Source organism: Stenella coeruleoalba (assembly GCF_951394435.1).
Source record: "Stenella coeruleoalba genome assembly, chromosome: 1".
Taxonomy (NCBI): domain Eukaryota; kingdom Metazoa; phylum Chordata; class Mammalia; order Artiodactyla; family Delphinidae; genus Stenella; species Stenella coeruleoalba.
In genome coordinates, this window is record NC_137169.1 from 111,776,572 (window position 1) to 111,798,698 (window position 22,127).

The window sequence follows — 22,127 nt, forward strand, 5'->3', positions numbered from 1 at the left end:
TGAGATGTATTTTGGAGAAAAGCAGACAGGATGGAATGATGGAGAGATGTGGAGAGAGGGAGCAGGAGGCTTTCATCCCTAAAGGATGGCACTGCGGTGTCTGGTTTGAGCAGTTGCGCAGATAGTCGTGCCGCTCACTAAGACTAGGGAAGAAAGAGGTTGGCAGGGGAAAACATTCCAAGTTTCTGTTTTAGACAGGTTTAAGTTTGACATGTTAGTTCATCATTAGAATCAACACGCAGACAGTTGGATATGTTCACTGAGCGCTCAGCATACGCTGGAACAGCATTCAAGGCCTCATACACATCCTCTCCTTTTATCATCGTGACGATCTAGAAGGAAGGTTGGACTCATAGCCTGTTTCTTTTTTTTTTTTAATTAAAAAATTTTTTTTGGCCACGCTGCGCAGCTTGTGGGATCTTAGTTCCCCGGCCAGGGCTTGAACCCTGGGCCCTCGGCAGTGAGAGCGCAGAGTCCTAACCACTGGACTGCCAGGGAAGTCCCCTAATAGCCTGTTTTACAGATGAGGGAACAGAAGCTAGCAGGGTGCATTGAGCATCTTCTGTTGCCACTCCAGATCCTTTCTCTACCCTTTCCACTCTGCTCTGTGGCCAGGAGGCTGAAGGCCTTGCCCCATGGCTTCTGTAGGGCTTGGCTGTGGAGCGTGGCACTAATAGGAGATGAGATGGAGGAGAGTAAGGCTGGGCGTTTACCTGCCCCTCCCCTCTGTGAGGTTGCTGTAGGGCCTGCCGGGGGGCCCTCTCTCTCCGGATTCTAGGAAACATGCTCCCTCCAGCTCCTGGGCCCCTGAGGGTGGTAACTAAGCCACTGCTACTAGCTCTGGGGTAATGCACTATCCCTTGTGTGGTTTACCAACACCCTGCCCATACCTTTGCACATAATCCTCTTATGAAACACTCCTCAAATTATCTAATTTGAGAAAGACTTTGGTCTGATACACTTGTCTGGAGCTAAAGATCTTGGCAGTGGTGGAGCTGGGATTCAGGCCCAGACAGTGTGGTTCTAGAGTCTGAGTTGTAACCACTGAGCTCCATTCCTTCCCTCTCAGGACTGTTTCAGTGGAAGAAAAGGGGAGAAGCCTCAAACCCTGGTTGGAAAAGAAAGAAAATAGCAGGAAGGACTTCCCGAGGGGGAAGGAGCTTGGGGTCCTAGGCTCTATGTATAGAAGACAGAACAAATAAAGATGGACAAAAGTTGTTACCAGAGTGAACATAATAGACTTCAGGGGCTGGAGACTCAGGCTTTGTGCTTGGGGGTTGGAGAGGGACATTTAAGTTTGGCCTGACAATTTAGAACTGACTCCAGGACCAGTTGAAAGAACAAAATTCCGAGAGATCCAAGTCCCAAGCAGCCAGTAGGAGGCGGGGCTGGTACCCCAAAGCAGCCCCTGGCCTCTCCAGCCGAGGGACAGCGGCTTCAACCTAAAATCAGGCCGCAGAGGAAAAACAGTCTGGCTGACCCTGGGCCCACAAGTAACCACGTGAGAGATGGCCTGCACTCTGTCACAGGGTCAGGCAGCCCTGAGCAGGAGGTCTGTGGGTGAGAAATCTGGGAGAAGGACTCTAGGCCCCCAGGATCCAAACAGAATGGGCCTACTCAGCTCTGTCAGATTCGAACCCTCCCCATCCCCGCAAACACACGCACCCTGACACCTTCAGACACAAGCACGTGACATCAGACACACACACAAGCATGGATGGCGCCCCTACCATGTGCCGTGACTGGGGAGGGGCAGGATTGCTAGCAGCAAGGTTTAGTAAAGTGTGTCAGGCGGGGTGATGGGGTTGTACACAGAACACAGAGAGCACCAGGAGAGACTGAGCCATGCTGGTGAGGGAGGTCAGGGTGGCTTCACGGAGGTGATACCAGAGCTGTACAGGGTCAAGGACAGAGACTGACCAATGCCGGGACACATGCACACGCGCGTATGCGCACACATGTGCACACAAACACCCGCATTCCACCGATGCACACCCCACCCAACCCTAACACACACGGAGTCTACACTCACACCATCAGCACACACTCATACAACAGACACAGTTAGACACAGACACACAGGAACCTCACACACTTTTCCTTACAGAGACACACACTCACACACATCCACTTATGCACACTTGAGCTCTCACACACGCACACAAAATCCAGGCTTTGTCCCCAGCCTAAGGTGGCTTTATTCTGCAAACCAGAGAACACCCGCCCTCCTCATCCGGGAAAAGGCTGCCGGCAGGCCTGCGAGGGGCGCCCGAGAGCCGCCAGCTGGCACAAAGGCGAGGGCGGGGACGCTGGGCCGAGGAGGCCCCGGGCCCGCGCCCGCGCCCCCGCCCCCAACCGTGAGCCAGGGTGAGGCGGAGAGACGCTCTGAGCGTCGGTTTCGTCATCTGCAAACCGAGATAATAAACCTTCCAGAGCGCTCAGCGCGATAATGTACGTGGTACGTGGACGTGTTGTGAGCACGGCCCGAACAGAGAGCTCGGAATTATTGCTCTTGTTCTCCTGAAAATATGGTGACTCCTCTCCCACTGCAGTCATCAGAATATCGGGGGTGGGGCCCTGCCTTTGTATTTCCAAAAGTGCCATAGAATTTGTCCAAAATGTACTTACATTTATTTGAATAGATATTTTCACAATCTACAAAATTCAGAGGTACAAGGTATAGGTCAAGAGTTTCTTCCTTCCCAACTTCATTCCCCTGCCCAGCCACTCAGTTCCCCCCTGCACGTTACCAGATTTATGAATTTTCTATGTATTCTCCAAGAAATAGATAATGCAGGTACAAACAATATATAATTGTTCCCTTTTTTATTCACGTGGCAGCATGGTACCATCCATACTATTCTGAACTTTTCTTTTTCTCCCGCTTAAAGGAGATCTTGAACGCCTTGCATCTGAAGGGAGGCCTCAGTTTTGCTCACAACTTTTGTAATAAGCTTCCTGAAGTCCATCCATGGAACCCCTCGTTTGCATGGGAGGATACTAGCCAGAGAAGAGCTGGAGGCAGAGGCCAGTCTAGGCCCATATCTCCTTTCTCTTTTGAAAAAAACTGTGGTAAAATATACATTAGATAAAATTTACCATTTTAGCCATTTTTAGGTGTACAATTCAGTGGCCTTAAGTACATTCACAATGATGGGTAACCACTACTGTTTATTCCCAAAACTTTTTCATCCACTCAAACACACACTATATCAATTAAACAGTAACTCCCCATTCTTCCCTCTCCCCAGCTCCTGGCAACATCTATTCTACTTTCTGTCTCTGTGAATTTGACTACTCTAGGTACCTCATGTAAGTGGAATCATACAGTATTTTTTCTTTTGTGCCTGACTTATTTTACTTAGCACAGTGCCTTCAAGGTTCATCCATGTGGTTTCATGTGTCAGAATTTCCTTCGTTTTCAAGGCTGAATAATATTCCATCATCTATATATGCCACACAGTGTTTATCCATTCCTCTGTTGATGGACACTTGGGTTGTTGCTGCCTTTTGACTCTTGTGAGTAATGCTGCTATGAATATGGGTGTATGGGCCCAGGTCTTTGCCTCCTCCTGGAGCTTTTTGTGAAGGCCTGTCCCATTTGGCCCAGCTCCCATGTTGCATGTGGGGCAGGGCAGAGGGCTCCACTCTGGGGAGAGGAGGGGTGAGTGGAAGAGCCATACACTGAGGTTTGGGGAGGAGGAGGTAGAGGGTGAGAACAGAACACACTGCTTAACACCCACTAATGTGCCCCATCACACTCGGAGTAAAAGCCAAAGTCATTACAAGACCCTGCTACCTCTCAGTCCTCCTCCTCTTGTCCCTTTAATCAGGTCATACTGACCTCCTTGCTGTTTCTCAAATGAGGAAGGTCAACTCCTGCCTCAGAGAGGGCCGCTGCATTTGCAGGTCCCCCTCTATCTGAAGAGAACGCCCTTCCCCTAAGTAAGGAAGCAATACCTTGCCTATTACTTCTTTCTGATTTCTTTTCCTGTATCACCTTACCAGTGAGGGCTTCTCTGATCACTCTGTTTAACATTGCAATCTTCCCTTCCCTGCTTTGCTCTCCTTCCCGGCTAGACTTTTGTACATTTCAGTTGTAAACAGTGTTCCCACCTCACCTAGAGAGTCCGTTTCAGGAGGACAGGGATTTTGTCTGTTTTGTCCACTGCTACACTTCTAGTGCCAAGTAGGTGCTCAATAACTGTGAGTGATGAATGAGGGGGCCCAGGTCTCAGTGGGACTCAACAGGGCCCAGCCCACCCCAGCCTCTCTCCTGGGCTGCAGACCCTCGTATCCAACAGGCCCCCTCTCACCACTGTGGTGGGACCACATCCCACCGGTCAGCCCCCCTGCACCCCGCACCTTCTACTACAGCCAAGTCAACTTCTTTTCTATTCCTTACCCACACCCCATCCTGCACCGCTTCCTCAACTCTCTCTCTGCATCTTAGTGAAACTGGGAGACTCTCACCGGCCACATCTAACATCAGCCAACAAAACCTGTCAATTCCAAACATTTTCCAAATGCACCCTCTCTCCATCCTCACTGCCAGGGATGGCGGGCTGCCTCCACTCATCTATTGCCCAGACTTTTCCTGCCTGGGGTCTCCATCGCTGGTAGGTCCCCACCAGTGCAGCCAGAGTTGTCTGTCTAAAAATCAGTCTGATCAGCCTGCTCTGTTCAAGGACATTACTGACTCATCAGGGCATGTAAAAACCCTTTACTGTCTGGACCCAGATCACTTCTAGCCACATCGCCTCCCTTTCTCCACGCCTCAGCCCACTCCAGAATCCTTACACTCTCTCTCTCTCTCAGTGTCTTGCCTTTGCACACACAGTTCCCTACACCTTGCCTATTTTCTCTGCTAAACAAAATTCCTATTCAACCACCTAGATTTCACCTCCTCTCTGTCATCACTAGCTGGACTTTCTTGTCTCCTTCTTCCATTCAGCTAAATTTCAAACACACATCAAGAGCTCCTAAAACCATTAGGTTTGGCGCCACTAAAAGTGGGGTCACCAGGCCTGTGTGTCTCCTGAGAGAATGCAACAGGAGTGAGTACATGCCTCAGAAGAATTCTGATTCTAATGAAGCCTCCAACCTAACTACTAGTTTACAGGGAAGTAGAGGAAAGAGTTAAAACAAAGACTTGAGGATGCAATCAGCCAAATCCAGAATATAGGCAATTCTTCCAACAAATGACCCAGTTTCCTCAACAATTAAATAGCGTGAAAAAGGGGGGAAGGAAGAAGTGTTTATTGAAAAATGATGTAAGACACATACCAACCAAATGCAATGTGTAGACCTGATTTGAATTCTGATTTGAACAAACCAATTGCAAAAGATGTTTTTGAGACAATCCAGGAAATCTGAACATGGAACATGGACTGAACAGGAAATCTGAACATTGGGCCTTAGGTAACATTAAAGAATTACCATTAATTTTGTTTGTTGTGTTAAAAAATTCCTTATGTATTAGAGATACATCTTGAAGTGTTTATGGGTATAATAATATTGATTTTGGGGGTTCGATTTAAAATATTCCAGCAAAGAAAAGTGTAGTGGTTGGTACAGGAGAAGAAAAGGGAAGTAGTTGAATAAAATCAGATGGACAAAATGTTGGCAATTGTGAAATCTGGGTGACAATTGCATGGAGGCCTATTAGAATATTTCTCTACTTTTTGGTGTATGTTATAAAAAACATCAAAATTAATTCCATACAAATTTATTGTTGGGGCAGACCCTGTGCTATGCTCTGAGACACAACGACAAAGATGTGTCCCTGTCCTGGAGAAGTTCCAAGCAGTGGAGAAGACAGACAAGAATTCAGGTGCTGACTGTATTTAGTGATCAGCGTTATGGTTGGGGTAAGCTCCGGGGCCACAAAAAGACAGAGAGGGATACCTAACCCATTGAGGGAAAGTCTCCCGGAGGACTCAGGTTGGCTTTTGTAACAAGAGACCACAAACTAGGGGACTTCCCTGGTGGCGCAGTGGTTAAGACTCTGTGCTCCCAATGCAGGGGGCCCAGGTTCAATCCTTGTTCAGGGGACTGGATCCCACATGCATGCGGCAACTGAGTTTGAATGCCACAAGTAAAGGAGCCCATGTGCCTCAGCTAAGAAGCTGCCGAGCTGCAACCCGGTGAAACTAAGTAAATAAATAAAAACAAAACAAAACAGAGACCACACACTACAATAGCTAAACTGGACACTGCCGTAATGGTCTGGGATGCAGCTGAAAGCTGGAGCATTTGCTCTCAACCACGTGAGGAAGAGGACCTGCCACAAACCTGTGAGATACATATTATCTCCATTTGAAGGAGCAGAAAAATGACATTCACAGAGGTTAGGTAATTAATTCCAAATCATACAACAAACAAGGACTGAAAGCAGGGTTTGAACCCAGGGCTGGCTGACTGCAAAGCTGTGTTCTTTCTGTTAGTACTTGAGGCTTCCTGGTGACTGGGGGAGGGGTGGCTCTGACACCTTCTCTCTTCCCAGGGTCCTAGTGTGTTTAGGAGACCTTGGTCTTCGCCCTGCTAAGTGTTTCCCAGTGGGGGTTAGGCTGGGACGAGGAGACCCCAGGGGCTTTTGTCTTAGCCACCTAGCCAGACTGAGATCACACTGTCCCTGACTTCCCCTGAGTTCTGTTAGGAAGGTCACTTCTGGAAAGTCCCAGACTGGAACGGGGAAATGAGAAGCTTTAGTTCTGGGAGACATAGCCTCCCCCTCTATCAATCTTCTCTCCTTCAACCCCAGGTCTCATCCCCCATTTCCTGAACTTGGGGTTTGCAATGAGAGTGGATCAATAATTCCTTGGATTGGGACTTCCCTGGTGGTGCAGTTGTTAAGAATCTGCCTGCCAATGCAGGGAACACGGGTTCGAGCCCTGGTCCGGGAAGATCCCACATGCCGTGGAGCAACTAAGGCCGTGTGCCATAACTACTGAGCCTGCGCTCTAGAGCCCGCGAGCCACAGCTACTGAGCCCACGTGCCACAACTACTGAAGCCTGCACGCCTAGAGCTCGTGCTCTGCAACAAGAGAAGCCACCGCATATGAGAAGCCTGCGCACCACAACGAACAGTAGCCCCTGATCACCGCAACTAGAGAAAGCCCACGCGCAGCAATGAAGACCCAACACAGCCAAAAAAAAAATTCCTTGGATTTGTACGGACTTGAATACTTATAAAGACCTTTTCCTTAGTTTCCACTCTTGCTTCTCAACTCTGCTCTGTGAGCTAATTAGGGGGCACACATTTATCCTGTGATCCATTAAAAACACACAGGTCACCTAAATCACGCTGGTATGCTCAATCTGCAATTTGGAGCCCACTCAGAGAGGTCACGTGGCTTGTTGAAGTTCATCCAGCTGGTCATGGTGGAGTCAAGACTTGCACCCAGGCAGCACTTCGGCAGGCCCAGGGAGTTTCACGTTAGCTGGGCAACAACAAGGAAGGCTGGAGCCTGAATTGGCTTCCCTTCCTGGCCTGTTTCAATTGCTCTTCTCTCTCGGGGCGAGCTAGCTGGCAGCTGATACCTGACTCCCATCAGACCACAGAAGCAAACCAGGTGGGTATTAAATGGGCCTTTCTCCAGGAGCTCTCACTCCTCCTTTGGCCCATTGCCTAGCAGGCCGTGCCCCTTCTCGAAGTGTCTTTGCCCCAGCCTCCACAGGGCCCAGTGAGCCTCCTCCTTCTTCCTGGAAGCATCCCTTCCTTTCTGGATTGCTCTGGGCTTTCTGGTGCTCCTCTGCCTGTCTCTTATCTGTATCCTTTGTTAATTGTCCTCCCTCCCCACCCCACAAGGCATGAGCTGAGCAGGAGAGCGGTGACCCAGGGCCTTGACGGGTAGGTGGTGAGGGAAGGAAGACATGGCTCTGGGAAGGATCCACAGGTGCCTCGGAGGCGTCTCTGTAGAGGTGTGCAGACTTAAAGGCAGACGAAACAGATTCTGGGTGTGGCTCTGCCACTCTTGAGCTGGAAAGCTTTGACCAAGGTCCTCACACCAAAGGGGAAATCTTACAGGTGAGAATTCAATGAGATAAAATATATGTGAAAGTGCAGATTTCAAATGCCAGTGACTTACTAGCTATGCCATAAATAGGGTGTTTGTAGAAAGAATAAAAAAAAGGAAGAATGCTTTGCATGTCTCAAATAACCAGGCTGCCCACTGGGGGCTGTCTCACCCTGGGTCTCTACTTTCTGGGGTATTTTTTTAGGTTTTTGTTTGTTTTTGTTTTTTTGGCCACGCTGTGAGGCATGTGGGATCTTAGTCCCCAATCAGAGATTGAACCTGCGCCCCCTGCAGTGGAAGCGGGGAGTCTTAACCACTGGACTGCCGGGTAAGTCCCTGTTTTATTTTGTTTTGTTTTGGGTCTCCACTTTAAAAAAATAATAATTTATTTATTATTTATTTTTGGCTGTGTTGGGTCTTTATTGCTGTGTGCAGGCTTTCTTTAGTTGCATCAAGCAGGGACTACTCTTCGTTGTGGTGCATGGGCTTCTCACTGCAGTGGCTTCTCTTGTTGCAGAGCACAGGCTCAGTAGTTGTGGCGCACGGGCTTAGTTGCTCCGCGGCATGTGGGATCTTCCTGGAGCAGGGGTCCAACCCGTGTTCCCTGCACTGGCAGGCAGATTCTTTTTTTGTTGTTTTTTTTGTTTTTTTGCCATACGCGGGCCTCTCACTGTTGTGGCCTCTCCCGTTGCGGAGCACAGGCTCCGGACGCGCAGGCTCAGGGGCCATGGCTCACGGGCCTAGCCGCTCTGCGGCATGTGGGATCCTCCCAGACCAGGGCACGAACCCGCGTCCCCTGCATCGGCAGGCGGACTCTCAACTACTGCGCCACCAGGGAGGTCCACATTCTTTTTTTTTTTTCTTTTTTAAACCCCACATTTGTTTATTTATTTATTTTTTGGCTGTGTTGGGTCTTCGTTTCTGTGCGAGAGCTTTCTCTAGTTGCGGCAAGCGGGGGCCACTCTTCATCGCGGTGCGCGGGCCTCTCACTATTGCGGCCTCTCTTGTTGCGGAGCACAGGCTCCAGACGTGCAGGCTCAGTAGTTGTGACTCACGGGCCCAGTTGCTCCACGGCATGTGGGATCTTCCCACACCAGGGTTCGAACCTGTGTCCCCTGCATTAGCAGGCAGATTCTCAACCACTGTGCCACCAGGGAAGCCCCAGTCCACATTCTTTTGAAAATATTCTTTTCCATTATGGTTCATCATAGGATACTGAATTTAGTTCTCTGTGCTATATTTAAGACCTTGTTGTTTATGCATTCTATATATAATAGTTTACATCTGCTAACCCCCACTCTTCTTCCCAACCCCCTCCCCCTTGGCATTGGTCTCCACTTTCTATCCATCCTCTCCCTGGGGGCTGGGGGGGGGGGGGGCGGGTCCCTTCTAGGAGCTCCACCTGCTACAAAGTACAGCTCTGGGGAATTTTCCCTTAATGGCCTTATTTCACGGTGGAGTTGCAACAATCATATGGGTGTGCCTGGCCAGCTGCGTGGGGCTGAGAGGGGAAGGGTGGGATGATTTGGGGGTGGGGGGCATCATGGTGTAGGATGGGGAAACTGGAGTGAGACTTTCATTTTTTTCAAGCTTGTGTCTTTCCTTGAGGAGTTTCCTAGCACCCAAGGTTCTATTGACCTGATCTCTAATTTCCTTTGAGGTTCCTATTTTTGCCTTATGAACTCCTGTCCAAAGGTGGAGGCGGACCATCCTAGCAACCCAGCCTTGCCAAATATCAACAATGTCACACCCTCCTCACCCGGGTTGTAATTTACTATGTAATGATGTTTTCCTGGACCTCTCTCTAGTTCTACTCTAGGTAGGTGTAATAATTTTTTTTATTGTCGTAAAATATACTTAACATAAAAACGACCATTTTAGGGCTTCCCTGGTGGCGCGGTGGTTGAGAGTCCGCCTGCCGATGCAGGGGACACGGGTTCGTGCCCCGGTCCAGGAAGATCCCACATGCCGCGGAGCGGCTGGGCCCGTGAGCCATGGCCGCTGAGCCTGCGCGTTTGGAGCCTGTGCTTCGCAACGGGAGAGGCCACAACACTGAGAGGCCCGCGTACCGCAAAAAAAAAAAAAAAAAAAAAAAGACCATTTAAACCATTTTTTTAGTGTACAGCTAAGTGGCGTTAAGTGTATTCACACTGTTGTGCAACCATCACCACTACCCATTTCTAGAACTTTTAAAATCTTCTCAGAATGAAACGCTATACCCGTTAAACAATAGTTTCCTATCCTTCCCTCTCCCCAGTTCCTGACAACCACTATTCTACTCTCTGTCTCTGCTCTAGGTACCTCATGTAAGTGGAATCATAGAGTATTTTTTCATTTGTATCTGGTGTATTTCACTTAACACAGTGCCTTTAAGATTCATCCATGTGGTATCATGTGTCAGAATTTCCTTCCTTTTTAAGGCTGAATAATATTTCATTTTATGTATATACCACATGTTGTTTATCCATTCATCTGTTGATGGACACTTGGGTTGTTTCCACCTTTTGGCTGTTGTGAATAATGCTGCAATGAACATTGCTGTACAAGTTTGTTTGCCTCTCTGTTTTCTCTTGGGTATATATCTAGGAGGGAGGGGAATTGCTGGGTCATATAATAATTCTATGTTTAACATTTTGAGGCACCGTCAAATTGCTTTCCCCAGCGACTGCATCATTTTACATTCTCACTAGCAATGTATGGGGATTCCAACTTCTCTGTATCCTCACCAGTGTTTGTTATTTTCAGGTTTTTTATTTTTTTGTTTTTACGATAGCCATATTACTAAGTGTAAAGTGGTATCTCATTATGGTTTTGATTTGCATTTCCCTAATGACTAATGGTATTGAGAATCTTTTCATGTGCTTATTGGCCATTTGTGTATTTTTTTTGGAGAAGTGTCTACTCAAGTCCTTTGTCCGTTTTCTAATTGGGTTGTTTGTATTTTTGTTGTGGCGTTCTTTATATATGCTGGATATTAAACTCTTATCAGATGTATGATTTGCAAATATTTTCTCCCATTCTGTAGGGTTTTTTTTCACTCCTATGATAGCGTTCTTTGATATACAAAAGATCTTAATTTTGATGAAGTCCAATTTATCTATTTGTTGTTGTTGCTTATGTTTTTGGTGTCACATCTAAGAATCTATTGCCAAATCCAAGGTATGAAGGCTTACCCTTATGTTTTCTTCTAAGCCTTTCATAGTTTTAGTTTTTATATTTACCCATGATGGGTGGGTAAGCAGTGGTGTGTGTGTGTGTGTGTAAGCGTAAAGTTTCTAGTTTCTGCTGAGTCTTATCTTTCTTGAGCACTTAAAGCACTTTATATACTTTATATCACAGTGTTATCCTCATGTAACACGTGAGGGGAGATAGTCTCAAGAAGTCAACTGAGGCTCAGATAAGTTAAATGATTTGCCTCAGTTACACAACCTGTTAAGTGACCAAGCTGGTCCGGCTGGGGTTTTAGTAATGTGCCACTCAACTGCACAGGAAGATAATGAAAATTTAAGTGCGTAGTAAAGGTGACAGCTCGGAGCTAGGGTGCAGGGAATTCCCAAACTGTTACGCTTTCACCTCGGCTGCATCCATCCTCACCCCACCCTCCGCCCACTCCAGCTCCTCCTAACTTCCGGCCCTGAGCGCAGCCCTTCCATTGGCTGTTGGTTACAGGGCCTCATGCTCATACGAGGGGAAGCAGCCAATCAGTGTGGCTCGTCTCCGCCCAGCCAGCCAGCACTAGATCGCGTGGTCCTTGTCCCTCCTATGGCATGTCGGGAACTGTAGTCTAATGAAGCATTTCTACCTAGAGTGAAAGGAGATCGAGAACTACTGGTCCCAGGGAGCTGAGCGCCGAGCGGTCCGGCTTTTAGGAGTACCCAGCCAACAATCTGGAGCAGCAACTGGCGTCCAGGAACAGGTGAGAGAGGTCGAGGGCTGGCAGGGGTTAGAAACTCGGCCTTACCTCTGTAGCGATACTTTAAGGCACAGGAGGTCCAGTCTGTTGTGTTAGAGTTCCCCCGTTTTGGGGGTTGGTGGACCGACTGACACTGTGGATGTGCAGAAACTCCTGAACTCTGCCATGTGCTTTCCTGAAACCCCACAGGATAACTGCACCCTGCTTTGCTCTTCTGCTGCGAACCCTCCCCACCCACCCAGTGTTGCTCCGAGGCTGTCTGCGCAGTCCCAGTTCTGTGAGGCTCAGGACGCCCAGTCCCAGAGCCCCAGGCTACATGTCCATAGCACCCAGGGGTTCCGCCTTCACTTCTCTTCTTGAGGCATCTCAGAGCCTGCGCTCCCCCCCTCCCCGCCTACCAGGGGAGACCTGTGTTCTAGATTTGGCGCTGACACTCCCCAGGTATCTTCCTATCTCCTAGAGTCTCAGTTTGACCTCCATAAAATAGGGTGATTTAAGGGTCCTCCCAGCCCCCAGTCCTGAGGTCCTTTACTCTGGACTCTTTTATCATGTGCTCCAGAACTTGGGGGAAGAAGTCAAGAGTGTAGCAATTCCAGAGGCTCCCTGGAAGAGGCGTTGACGGTTTCTCAACCGGATAAAGTTAGGTGGCATTAAGTTCTAGCCGTCTTATTTTAAGTGTGATCAGTTGAGTCTTGGTCACCCAGCCATACTTTTTGTTCCCTGCGTTTCTTTCTGTAAATGCCCTCAAGCTCAGCCCAGAAGAGAGTGGGGCATTCTGGGTATGGAGGTGAAAGTTTGGAGGGTGACCCGGGGAGCTGACAACGTGCATCTGCCTTTGGTGCTTGCTCCTGCAGGGAGTGCTTGATGCCCCCTCCCTAGGCCACCCCCCATGCTGCCCCTGTCCCGCTGGCTGAGATCTGTGGGGTTCTTCTCGCTGCCAGCCCCCTGCTGGGTACCCCGGGAGAGGTGGCTGGGTTCCCTACGGCAGCCCTCCCTGGTGCATGGGTGCCCAGTCCTGGGGGCCTGGCACAGTGCCCGCTGCTGGTGCCAAGCATGGACAGAGGAGCCTCGGTGAGTTTGGCGGGGTGAGGGGCCTTGGGGAGGGGAGCAGCTGATTAGGTTTCTGACTTGTCCTCCCTCTTGTCAGAGCATTTTACTCCTCCCTCAGAATGAATGGAGACCAGAAATTGGATGTTTATGCCCAAGAAAGGCAGGATTTCATCCAGCACTTCTCCCAGATTGTCAAGGTGCTGACTGAGGAGGACATTGGACACCCAGAGACAGGAGATGCTATTGCCCGACTCAAGGAGGTGAGGGGTTTACGACTTGAGAGAGTGAACCTTTGCACTCTCTGTGCATGTGTGGGATCCAGCTCTGGCTTTTGACAGGTGTGGGAGCAGGCTTTTATCTGAGTGACTCTGGGTCCACTCTGGAGGGGCTGGGGCCTGGGCAGGTATATTTAGTCAGCCGATCAATCCTGCCTTGTGGTTCTGCTGAGCCAGCCAGACTGCTTTGTATGGGGGTGGAGGGCCTTGAACCTGGTAAGTCTTTAGTTTTGTTGAGAAAGGGAATTAGGTGTCCAGAAATCATTAAGGTGCTACCTTGTCAGGGACCTGGGAGGAAGCAGTCTGAAGTGGGCCTGAGTGAAGCTAGTGTATCATCAGAAACCCCTGCTCTAGAACAGGAGCTATTGCTGGGATACTTAAGTTGCCTAATTCTTTTTTTCTTTTGGAGTATCTAGTAATTCTTTTTGTAAATGCTGTCTCATTTGTCTGAGGGGAACTAAGGAAAAGGATGTCTGTCTACATTGGGATGGAGATTAAAAGGGAAGTCTTCCCAGTGAATTAGATCTGGTTGACAGCAGGGCAGCAGAAGGCACAATGAGAAGCCCCAGCAGGAGGGGATGCCATTGGAGGAGTGGGGGGTAGGTTCCCCAACCTCGGTCCCCTCCAAGTTGTCCTCTGGCCAACTCTGTGGGTAGGGGGCTTGCCTTTAATAAAGTGAAAGAGGCTTTTCATTTGCAGATAGGTTGAACTGTGGGTTGGAGGAGGTGGCTGAGAAAGGAGGAATGGGCTGTGAAGGGGAAGTTAGGAGAATTGGGGACGGGGTGAAGGAGAGACGTGAGCACGCCAGCCATTCCCATAGTGAAGCCACTAGGTGGTGTTTCTGGGGGCTCTGAGGAGCTCCAGTTCTTTATGTCTCAGCGCAGAAAGAATTCAGCGAGAGGCAAAGTGATAGAAAAGAAGTGATTTATTAGAATAGAATGCTTGTGAGGCTTACAAGCCGGTGGGTGAGAGGGTGCCACACCCCAAGAACTTTGTGGGCTACGGTTTTATAATCAAAGGAAAAGTGGGGAGGAGGACAAAACCACCTTCTTCCTCATTCTTGAGTAGATGTCATGCTTTCATCATCACCTCCTCCTCCGGGTTGGGCAGGGGAGTTTTCTTGTCCCTACGTGTTTAAGCCAGGACTGTCGTGTCGCTATGGAACAATTATTTCAGGTCTTAGTACAATGAGCGTCTTTCACACTGAAATGTCGCCTTTCCATAAATTGTTTTTTGTGTGTGCAGAGAGCATGTTCTAGGGGTCATAAACTTACTGAACTCACTGGGCAGGATGTGGGTCTCATGCCACCATTATTTTATTGTTTTGGGGCATATCTTATGCTCTGTTGCATGGTTCTGTTGCTAAGCAGGCCTGCTTGGTTTTGTGGTTAAGCGAACCTGCTTTCTTCAGTGATCATTAACTTACAGGGGTCTCCCATACTTTTTTTCTTTACTTACAGTCCCCTAGTGGGATTAACTATTTAATCACCTACGTTGTCCTTTTACTCTGTCCCTATCGGTAGCACGTACAGAGTTTTCGCCCAGTTCAAGCCCTGTCCTGGGGGTTTGGGAGCAGATTTTAATCTCCCGTATGGAGCCTTTAAGTGTACTGAAGAAGGCAATGCAGAGAGAGCCTGGGGACTGGAGAACTTCTAGCTGTGCTCCAGGATTTGGGAAGAAGCCAAGAGAATAGCAATTCCAGAGGCTGCCTGAAGGAGGGGTTGGGGTTGAGGAGGATAAAGTTAGGTCTCGTGGTTGGAAGTGGGAAAGGGCAAGGACAACTCTCAGAATAGCTGCTCTGTAGACCCTGATGCCTTGTCGCTCTGCCCTTGCCCCTAGGTCCTGGAGTACAATGCCGTCGGAGGCAAGTACCATCGGGGTTTGACAGTGCTGGTAGCGTTCCGGGAGCTGGTGGAGCCCAGGAAGCAGGATGCTGAAAGTCTCCGGCGGGCCCTGACCGTGGGCTGGTGTGTGGAACTGGTAAGAGGGAGGGGGAGGGGCAGGAGAAGACGAGGTTTACTAGGGTGGGGGTACCCTGGGTAGGATGGGGTGGGGCAAGAAGGGATGGGCCTGAAACTTGGTTTCTTGGTTGGTTGTGTTTCTGTGCCTCTAGTGTGCTGCAGCCAGACTTAGTGAATTACTCCAAGGGTTAACAAATGTGGGGAAACTCTTTGCCAGTGGGTACACATTTCACCTGTAGACCTGCTGTGGGCCAGGGCCTTGGAACTGGCCATAAAGTTGTCAACTCTTTCCTCTGAGCAGAGGACAGCCGCAGAAGTAAGGTAGTTCTTCTAGAACGTTGTTCTGTGGCAAAGATTGAAAACTGGAAGCCCATTGGTAGTTTTCGAAAATATTTTAAAATTAAGTTCCCTAAATCTAACAAAGAAGAGATTTCACATAAAACACCAGATTTCTAGCATTACTTGGAAAATTGCTAGATCTGGGTCCAGAGTCCCATGTAGCAACAGTTGGCTGAAGTTGAATTGAGGCCACTTTCCCAAGACAGGACATGTGTGGGTCTGTCTTTATCTTGCTCCAATCCCCACATCTTCCTGTCTCCAAGCTCACTTGGCCCTTGAAGGTGTATGGTTTGCTGGCCTGGCCTAAAGTCTTCATTAGCGACAGGGGGACCAGGTTCTGGGGGCGGCGGTGCCAGGCCCTGAGGAGGGGGCCAGTGAGCCCAGGAGGGAAGACGCTCAGGGCTTGGCGAATGACGGGTGATTCTGGCCTGCGGAGAGGAGCAGCTGGCCCGAGGGAGGACGTGACGAGCTGAGTCGGCCACACCGCATTCTCTGTATGAGCAGGTCAAGTGGAGCTGTCTGTCCTGCAGGTGTTGGAAATTCCAATCTGGAGCCTGTAAGAGAGATGGGGCTGGAGAATAGGGATTTGCCTCCAAGGAGGTAGAAGGACGATGGCCTCACTGTGGACGGGGCCCCTGGTGAAGGGCCCCTGGTGCCCTTCTAGGGATCTGGAGGGGCCGAGGAGCCCATAAACACAGAGGGCGGGCAAGGAGGGAAGGGCAGGAGGAGAGGACCAGAGCTGTGGGGCGGAGGGAGGCGAGAGTACGAAGGGCCAACAGCTCACCTGGTAGAATCGGTTGCTGTTAACCTCAGCTGCACTGGGTGCATCTGGGGGTGTTTTTTTCTTTTGGCCGTGCCATGTGGCTTGCGTGATCTTAGTTCCTGACCACGGATTGACCCCTGGGCCCTGGCAGTGAAAGCCCTGAGTCCTAACCACTGGATGACCAGGAAACTCCCATGTTTTCTTTTTTTAAAAAATTAATTAATGAATTAATTTTTGGCCGCTTTGGGTCTTCCTTGCTGCGCGCGGGCTTTCTCTAGTTGCAGCGAGCGGGGGCTGCTCTTCGTTGTGGTGCGGGGGCTTCTCATTGCGGTGGCTTCTCTTGTTGCAGAGCACGGGCTCTAGGTGCACGGGCTTCAGTAGTTGTGGCACGTGGGCTCATGGGCTCATGTAGTTGTGGCTCACAGGCTCTAGAGCACAGGCTCAGTAGTTGTGGCGCACGGGCTTAGTTCCTCCGCAGCATGTGGGATCTTCCTGGACCAGGGCTCGAACCTGCGTGCCCTGCATTGGCAGGCGGATTCTTAACCACTGCGCCACCAGGGAAGTCCCCCCGCCCCCGCCCCGTGTTTTCTTAAACGCAGCTGTACTTCTGTCACTTCCCCAAGATTCCATTTGAGCTGTCCACCATTGTTTTGGATGATTTTTGTTATAATTTCTGCTTCTATCTTCCTTTCACTTCTGCCTCATCTCCTTCAATCTCTTATTTTCCTATTTCAGCATTTACTTCCTAAAAATGAGCACATTTGCCTATGTAACCACAATACTGTTATCACATCTTTGTCTGGGCTGCTACAACAAAATATCACAGGCTGGGTAACTTATAAACAACAGAAGTTTATATCTCACAGCTCTGAAGGCTGGGAGGTCCAAGATCAAGGCACCAGCACGGTTGGCTGAGGGCTTTCTTCCTGGTTCATAGCCAGCATCTCCTTGCTATGTCCTCAGGTGGAAGGGGCAAGGGAGCTCTGTAGGGTCTCTTTCATAACGGCACTAATCCCTTTCACGAGGCTTCCATTCTCATAACCTAAGCACCTCCCAAAGGGTCCACCTTCTAATACCATCATCTTTGAAGGTTAGGGTTTCAACATACGAATTTTGGTGGGGGGCACATCCAGATCATAGCAACATCCAAGATATTTAACATTGGTACTAAAATATTATCTAATGTATATTCCATATTTAAATACTTGTAAATCCCCCCCAATTGTCCACTATAGGTTTTTTTTTTTTTAAACATCCAGGATCCAAGCAGGAGTAATGTATCGCATTTGGTAGTTTTTCTCCAGTCTTTAGAATACTTCCTCTATCACAGTTGACTTTTTAAAGTCCAGGCCAGTTATTTGGTAGAGTATCTCACAATCCAGTCTGATTAATATCATGAGGAAATAATCAGGGTAAACATTTTGGTAAGGATGCTACATAGGTAATGTGGTATATTTCCCGTTACTTCCCACTATAGTACATACCTGGGAAGATGACTAAAAAAACTCAACCCAGTACTGTGGTACCATCCCTATAGATTTAAAGTTCTCCTAACAAATAGAAAGTGCAGTTGGGGGGCAGAGAAGATTGAGGGAGGCCACAGAATGAACGCCCTTTGGAGACAATCTTGGTTGAGTGGTGCTGGTTGAAACCAGATGGCCCTTGTAATCACTCAGGGGAGGCAGTGGACCTGTGGCTTCAGGGGAACAATGCCACTCCAAATAAACACATCATAAATAAAACGTGTGCCCCCGGTGTGGAAAACCCAGGTCCCACCCCAGGGCGAAGTCAGAGGTCAAGGTGCACAGGGACCTCGCCTGAAACAAGAGCAGCGACCGCCATAACCCTTTCTCTGCCCACACGTGAGCTGGTGGGTGGTGTTGGGCACTTCCTCTGAGCGATGCAGATCCACTAGAGCACATACAGGGATCAGGGTGGGGTGAAGATTTCAAAACTATATCTTCGGGGAATTCCTGGTGGTTCAGTGGTTAGGACTCGGCGCTTTCACTGCTGAGGGCCCAGGTTCAGTCCCTGGTCAGGGAACTAAGATCCCTCAAGCCGTGTGGTGCAGCCAAAAAAAAACCCAGAAAAAACAAAAACCATGTCTTCAAAAGCTGTTTGAAGGAGCCGGAATGTGTAGCCTGACTGCAAGAAGTATCCTGGGGGACGTTACAGTGCTTCATTCTCTCATTTATTTCTTAGACAAACATTTATGACACACCCACTCTGGGACCATGCTGTGCTGGGCTCTGGGAGTGCCAGGGGGACAAACACATTGCCCTGCCTCCAAGGAGTTCACAGTCCTGTGGGGAACCAGCACGTTTGGGTACCTTCAAGTAGGCTGGCACTCAGAAGAGGAAGCCCTTTGATGATGTTTAAGACCCATGGGTGAAAGTTACTGGAAGTCAGACTTGAGTTCCATCCTATTAGACCTGCGCTCCCTAACGAGCTCCCTGAGGTGGGGTTTTGTTCCTGGTCACTGGAGTAGGTAAGCAGAGTGCCCGGGGAGGACACAGGAACAGCCTTTTTTGTTCCACAAGTCATGTAAAGTCAAATTGCATGAAGAAATCTTACTTGAAGCATTCACTGAAGTTTTTCGCAAGAGAGTCCAGTATATGAAGATGTTTCATCATCTCCCTGATAACCAGGGATTGTCTAGGGCTGCTTGTCTGGAGATGTCAGAGATCTGTTGTGTCTCTTACTTTGAAAACAAGGGAGTTTTTGTCCCTTTTTATAGGTGGGAAGCCTGAGCCAGAGAAGTCATGTAACTTTCCAAAGTCCCACAGCACAGACGAAAAGTCCTTGGTGGACTTCCCTGGTGGTTCAGTGGTTAAGACTCCGCGCTCCCAGTGCAGGGGCACGGGTTCAGTCCCTGGTTGGCAAACTAAGATACCACATGCCACATAGTGTGGCAAAAAAAAAAAAAAAAAAAGTCCTCGGCCTCCTCATCCTGACCTTCCTTACCAGCTCAGTGATTCTCAAAAGCAGCAGCTCTGTTGCTGGCAGAAGGAACAGTAATAAGGAGCCCTGGGGCTCTTATTCCACTTTTCGTTCTAGCTCCAAGCCTTCTTCGTGGTGTCAGACGACATCATGGATTCATCCCTCACCCGACGGGGCCAGATCTGCTGGTATCAGAAGGTAAAGTGGGCGGGAAGGTAGCGGTGGGCATGGGAACAGGCCACGGGGAGATGGTCACGTGGAGCCTGTGGAGGTGTTCAGAGTTACAGGTTCTTGGTATGAGTCTAGGCCAAAGACTGATTGCTTGTTTTTCTGTGTCTTTGACAGCCAGGCATAGGTTTGGATGCAATCAATGACGCTTTCCTTCTGGAAGCATGTGTCTACCGCCTGCTGAAGTTCTACTGCCGGGAGCAGCCCTATTATATGAACCTGATTGAGCTCTTCCTGCAGGTGTGCTGCAGACCAGGGCTCGGTGCCCAGAGGGTGCCCACAGTAGCCTTGGCCTCTGTAGGACATTCTCGTCTAGCTTGTTTCGGGACACAGGAGATACCTCGGTTTGCCTGGATGGGGAAGTAATTGAGGAAGGGAATTGGGGAGGGTGGTGGTGGCGAGAGGGGCTTCTGTGTCTCTGTGACTGAGGAGTCGTAAGGGACGGTGTGTGTGACTGGATGGGCCTTGAGTCTTGGGCCCCTCTCTCCCTCCTGCTGTCTTTCTGACTGCCCAGGTGTCAACTGGTATGGGATGTAGGGCCCAAGATTTCAGGGTTCTCCAGCCCTGGAGAAAGCCCAGGTCATGGGCCATTTTCCTCTTCCTTAGAGTTCTTATCAGACTGAGATCGGACAGACCCTGGACCTCATCACGGCCCCCCAGGGCAATGTAGATCTTGGCAGATTCACTGAAAAGAGGTGAGGGACAATGGGAACCATATCTGGACAGTGAGGGAGGGCTGGGGCGGGGGCATTATCCTTCTGAGGAGTTTATCTTCTCCCTGTGCTCAGGTACAAATCTATTGTCAAGTACAAGACAGCTTTCTACTCCTTTTACCTTCCTGTAGCTGCTGCTATGTATATGGTGAGTGAGCCTCCCCACCCTCGCTGCCTTGCCCATGTGGGCTTTTGGATAGGAGGCCACAGGGCAGACAACTTTGGACAGTCTGGTGCCCCCACTGAATGGCTGTGTGATCCTGAGCAAGTTACTTAATCTCTCTTAGTCTGTTTCCTCAGCTGTAAGATGAGGATAAAAATCCCCACCCATGGAACTATTGTGAAAATTAGCTGAGTGGTTAATATGAATGTGGATGGCCCATCAAGGGGGAACAATAAATCCTCCACCTGAGTACGGATAGGAGTGGGGAGGATATAATTCAGGCTGAGAGGGAGGAGACTGGATTCGGAGGTGGTCAGTGGGATTAACTGTCTGTGCTGACCTTCTCCAAGTTTCCTTTTTATCCTGAAAGAATCTGGAAATGGCGAAAAGATTAGGAAGAAGGATCAGTGACTCAGGGACTGAGCCTTGTGAGAGAAGAGATAGTCTGAGGGCCTCCAGAATGGACTCACCTCTGCCATGACTCACAGGAAGACCCAGCTAAAATAAGTGGGATGGGGGCTGGGCCATCAGTCAGGATTTCCTAGATCAGGGAAGCCAGGGATGTCTGAAAGGAGAGGACAGAAGATTTGGGGGCTGCACTGGGGCAAGACCTCGTGGAATGAAGCGGCCACAGGAAGATGAAGGCATCTCTGGTGTATGGCTTGTTAATCCCCTTTTCACTGTAGGCGGGCATTGATGGGGAGAAGGAGCATGCCAATGCCAAGAAGATCCTGCTGGAGATGGGAGAGTTCTTTCAGATTCAGGTAGGAAGGCATGAGGCACTGGCAGAGAAAAGGCTCCAACTTTCCTCTTTCCCTGCCTTGCAGCCTCTTCATTCCTCCTTTTCTGCACCTGCCCCCACCCAGGATGATTACCTTGATCTCTTTGGGGATCCCAGTGTGATGGGCAAGATCGGCACTGACATCCAGGACAACAAGTGCAGCTGGCTGGTGGTTCAGTGTCTGCAACGGGCCTCTCCGGAACAGCGCCAGATCCTGCAGGTGCCTGAGAGAGGGCTGTGGATCCCTGAGCTGCTGAAAAAGGGGATAGAGCAGTGGTTCTTCAGTGAGGGTGATTTTGACCCCCCAGAGGACGTTTGGCAGTGTCAGGAGACATTTTTTTTTGTCATAACTTGGTGTGTGTGCATGTGCCACAGGTATCTCTAGTGGGTAGAGGCCAGAGATGCTGCCCAACATCTTACAATGCATACAGTAGCTTTCCACACAAAGTATTATCCAGCCCAAAATTTCAAATGTGCCAAGGGTTGGGAAACCCTGGACTAGAGGAAACTGAGGCCTGAGCCACTATCTGAGCATTTGGGATGGGGAGGGGGAGGGGGAGGTTCAAGATCTTAGATACTAAGAGACACTTGAAACTGGAGGCAGGGATGGAGTGAATGGCATTGGAGATGTTCTGGAATATCTGGATGGGGGAAGGAGAGGGGACCTGGAGGTGCTGGGGGGAGATTAATAAGCCCATTTTCCTGCCTCCAATCCTTCAGGAGAACTATGGGCAGAAGGAGGCCGAGAAGGTGGCCCGGGTAAAGGCGCTATACGAGGAGATGAATCTTCGGGCTGTGTTCACGCAGTACGAGGAACACAGTTACAGCCACATTATGGGTCTCATTGAGCAGTATGCTGCGCCCCTGCCCCCAGCCATCTTCTTGGGGCTAGCAAACAAGATCTACAAGCGGAAAAAGTGACTTAGAGACTGTGAAGGTGGAGGGGGAGGCTCTCAATAAATTGTTGTCTAACCTGTGGTTCT

At 49.5% G+C, this 22,127-nt stretch overlaps 1 protein-coding gene across 2 annotated transcripts in view; it reads left to right on the forward strand.

Moving 5' to 3' along the window:
- The window catches only part of FDPS (farnesyl diphosphate synthase), a 28,067-nt gene extending 5,948 nt beyond the window's left edge, over positions 1–22,119 (forward strand). The window contains exons 2-11 of one of the 2 annotated variants that reach the window (XM_079926847.1): positions 11,825–11,934; positions 13,079–13,241; positions 15,096–15,236; positions 19,377–19,457; positions 19,605–19,727; positions 20,094–20,182; positions 20,276–20,348; positions 21,050–21,127; positions 21,230–21,364; positions 21,865–22,119. In XM_079926847.1, the coding sequence (XP_079782973.1) occupies positions 13,101–13,241; positions 15,096–15,236; positions 19,377–19,457; positions 19,605–19,727; positions 20,094–20,182; positions 20,276–20,348; positions 21,050–21,127; positions 21,230–21,364; positions 21,865–22,065 (1,062 nt within the window). In that variant the 5' untranslated portion in view covers positions 11,825–11,934; positions 13,079–13,100 and the 3' untranslated portion in view covers positions 22,066–22,119. The other variant, XM_079926846.1, reaches the window with a different exon arrangement.
- The last annotated feature ends 8 nt before the right edge of the window (positions 22,120–22,127 follow it).